This window comes from Lagopus leucura, unplaced genomic scaffold, assembly GCF_019238085.1.
Source record: "Lagopus leucura isolate 7727_CA_CO unplaced genomic scaffold, USGS_WTPT01 32324-0_obj-0_obj, whole genome shotgun sequence".
Classification (NCBI taxonomy): Eukaryota; Metazoa; Chordata; class Aves; order Galliformes; family Phasianidae; genus Lagopus; species Lagopus leucura.
Window position 1 is genome coordinate 1 of NW_024964247.1, and position 3,069 is coordinate 3,069.

The window sequence follows — 3,069 nt, forward strand, 5'->3', positions numbered from 1 at the left end:
ACCCATGGGGACCCCAAGGGTTGATTTGGGGAACACAGAACCCAAAGGTGAGATCGGAAGGACCAAATTTGGGGCCCCAAAGCCCAAATGGAGACCCCAAAAAGCTCATTAGTGACCCCAAAACCCATCGGGGGTCTTCAGGATCCATTGTAGGGTTCTGAAGGCCGACTTTGGGACCCCAAAGCTCAGATTTAAGACCCCCCCACCCAACTTTGAGCTCAGAAAGACCAAATTTGGGACCCCAAAGCCCAACTTTGAGACCCCAAATGAGTTTGGGATCCATTTTGGGGCCCTGGAGACCCATTCTGAGACCCCAAAAGTTGATTTTAGGACCCCAAAGACCCTTTTGGTGACCCCAAAACTCATTGGGGGTCTTCAGGATCCATTGTAGGGTTCTGAAGGCCGACTTTGGGACCCCAAAAGCTCAGATTTAAGACCCCCCACCCCAACTTTGAGCTCAGAAAGACCAAATTTGGGGCTGAAAGACCAAATTTGGGACCCCAAAGACTCATTTTGGGACCCCAAAGCTGAACTTTGAGCTCAGAACCCCCAACTTTGCCCCCTAAAAGACCAAATTTGGGACCCCAATGCTCACATTTGAGTCCCTTAACCCCAACTTTGAGCTCAGAACCCCCAATTTTGCCCCCAAAAGACCAAATTTGGGACCCCAAAGTCTGATTTTGGGACCCCAAAGCTGACCTTTGAGCTCAGAAAACCCAATTTTGGGGCTGAAAGACCAAATTTGGGACCCCAAAGCCCAGATGTGAGTCCCCCAACCCCAACTTTGAGCTCAGAAAACCCAATTTCGACCCCAAAAGACCAAATTTGGGCCCCCAAAGTCTGATTTTGGGACCCCAAAGCTGAACTTTGAGCTCAGAACCCCCAACTTTGCCCCCTAAAAGACCAAATTTGGGACCCCAAAGTCTGATTTTGGGACCCCAAAGCTGAACTTTGAGCTCAGAACCCCCAACTTTGCCCCCTAAAAGACCAAATTTGGGACCCCAAAGCTCACATTTGAATCCCCCAACCCCAACGTTGAGCCCAGAACCCCCAATTTTGGGGCTGAAAGACCAAATTTGGGACCCTAAAGTCTGATGTTGGGACCCCAAAGCTGAACTTTGAGCTCAGAAAACCCATTTTTGACCCCAAAAGACCAAATTTGGGACCCCAAGACTCATTTTGGGACCCCAAAGCTCAGATTTGAGTCCCCCCACCCCAACTTTGAGCCCAGGACCCCCATTTTTGCCCCCCAAAAGACCAATTTTGGGACCCCAAAGATCCCGGACCCCAGAGGGGCTCAGCGGCTGCGTCCTTTGTGGCAGCCACGGCGATTCGGCCCCGGGATTCGGGATGCAGGGTACCAACTCGGGAGCCATGGGAGGGGTGGGAGCGGAGGGGCGGATTTGGGGGGGCTCGGGGGGGGGGATTTTGGGGTGAAAAGCGTGGATTTTGGGGCTCAGAGGAAGGCGTCGCACCACTCGCGCAGGCAGCCGGAGCAATCGCGGCTCTGCTTGGCGTTGGCCCCGCAGGCGTCGCGCAGCCATTCCCGAAACAGCTCCTCGTCCTTCTTCAGCACCAGGAATTGCCCCAGCACCACGTAGGCCTGGAGGGGGGGGGGGACAGAAACAGGTCCCCAAAATGGCCCCAAGGTGGCGGCCCCAAAGCGGCCCCATAGGCGGCCATAAAATGGCCCCAAAGTGGCCCTGAGTTGCTCACAAAATGGCCCCAAAGTGGCCCCAAAATGGCCCCATGGAGTCACCGAGGTGGCCCCCAAAATGTCCCCAAAATGTCCCCAAGGTGGCGGCCCTCAAGCGGCCCCAAAGTGGCCCCATAGGCGGCCGGAAAATGGCCCCAAAGTGGCCCCGAGTTGCTCACAAAATGTCCCCTCAAAGTGGCCCTAAAATGTCCCCAAAGTGGCCCCAAAATGGCCCCCAAATGTCCCCAAGGTGGCGGCCCTCAAGCGGCCCCAAAGTGTCCCCATAGGTGGCTGTAAAATGGCCCCAAAGTGGCTCCAAAGTGGCCCCGAGTTGCTCACAAAATGGCCCCAAAGTGGCCCCCAAATGTCCCCAAAATGTCCCCAAGGTGGCGGCCCTCAAGAATCCCCAAAGCGGCCCCGTAGGCGGCCATAAAATGGCCCCAAAGTGGCCCCAAAATGGCCCCATGGAGTCACCGAGGTGGCCCCCAAAATGGCCCCAAAATGTCCCCAAGGTGGCGGCCCTCAAGCGTCCCCAAAGCGGCCCCATAGGTGGCCGTAAAATGGCCCCAAAGTGGCTCCAAAATGGCCCCGAGTTGCTCACAAAATGGCCCCAAAGTGGCCCCAAAATGTCCCCATGGAGTCACCGAGGTGGCCCCCCAAAGTAGCCCCAAAATGGCCCCCAAAAGTCCCCCCAAAGTGGCCCTGAAGCGTCCCCAAAGTGTCCCCATAGGCGGCCATAAAATGGCCCCAAAGTGGCCCTGAGTTGCTCACAAAATGTCCCCTCAAAGTGGCCCCAAAATGTCCCCATGGAGACACCGAGGTGGCCCCCAAAATGTCCCCAAGGTGGCGGCCCTCAAGCGTCCCCAAAGCGGCCCCATAGGTGGCCGTAAAATGGCCCCAAAGTGGCTCCAAAGTGGCCCCGAGTTGCTCACAAAATGTCCCCAAATTGGCTCCAAGGTGGCCCTAAAACGTCCCCATAGCATCCCCATAGGTGGCCACAAAATGACTCTGAAGTGGCCCCCAAATGTCCCCCAACGGGCTCCAAGTTGGTCCCAAGATGTCACCATGGAGTCACTGAGGTGGCCCCAAAGTGGGCCCCAAAATGGCCCCCAAATGTCCCCCCAAAGTGGCCCTCAAGCGTCCCCAAAGCGTCCCCTGCAGCAGCCATGAAATGGCCCCAAAGTGGCCCCAAAGTGGCCCTAAAGCGTCCCCAAAGCGGCCCCTGCGGCTGCTGTAAAATGGCCCCAAAGTGGCCCCGAGTTGCCAACAAAATGGCCCCAAATTGGCTCCAAGTTGGTCCCAAAATGTCCCCATGGAGTCACCGAGGTGGCCCCCAAGGTGGCCCTAAAATGTCCTCAAAGTCCCCGTCCCCC

At 56.6% G+C, this 3,069-nt stretch overlaps 1 protein-coding gene across 1 annotated transcript; it reads right to left on the reverse strand.

The window, feature by feature from the left end:
• Positions 1 to 6: 6 nt before the first annotated feature.
• On the reverse strand, positions 7 to 2,307 carry LOC122191615 (barrier-to-autointegration factor 1-like). The gene is made up of 2 exons (XM_042891939.1): positions 1,933 to 2,307; positions 7 to 1,749 (listed from the first exon to the last, which is right to left on the reverse strand). The coding sequence occupies exons 1-2, from the start codon at positions 1,979 to 1,981 to the stop codon at positions 1,457 to 1,459; spliced, it is 342 nt and encodes a 113-aa protein (XP_042747873.1). The 5' UTR covers positions 1,982 to 2,307; the 3' UTR covers positions 7 to 1,456.
• Between the last annotated feature and the right edge of the window lie 762 nt (positions 2,308 to 3,069).

Excerpts from the sequence above, each read along its gene's own strand:
- LOC122191615 (XM_042891939.1), bottom strand. The coding sequence starts at position 1,981 with ATGGGGACACTTTGGGGCCGCTTGAGGGCCGCCACCTTGGGGACATTT. Across the intron at positions 1,750-1,932 it reads CGCCACCTTGGGGACATTTG|GGGGCCATTTTGGGGCCACT; the intron begins GGGGCCATTTTG and ends CGGTGACTCCAT.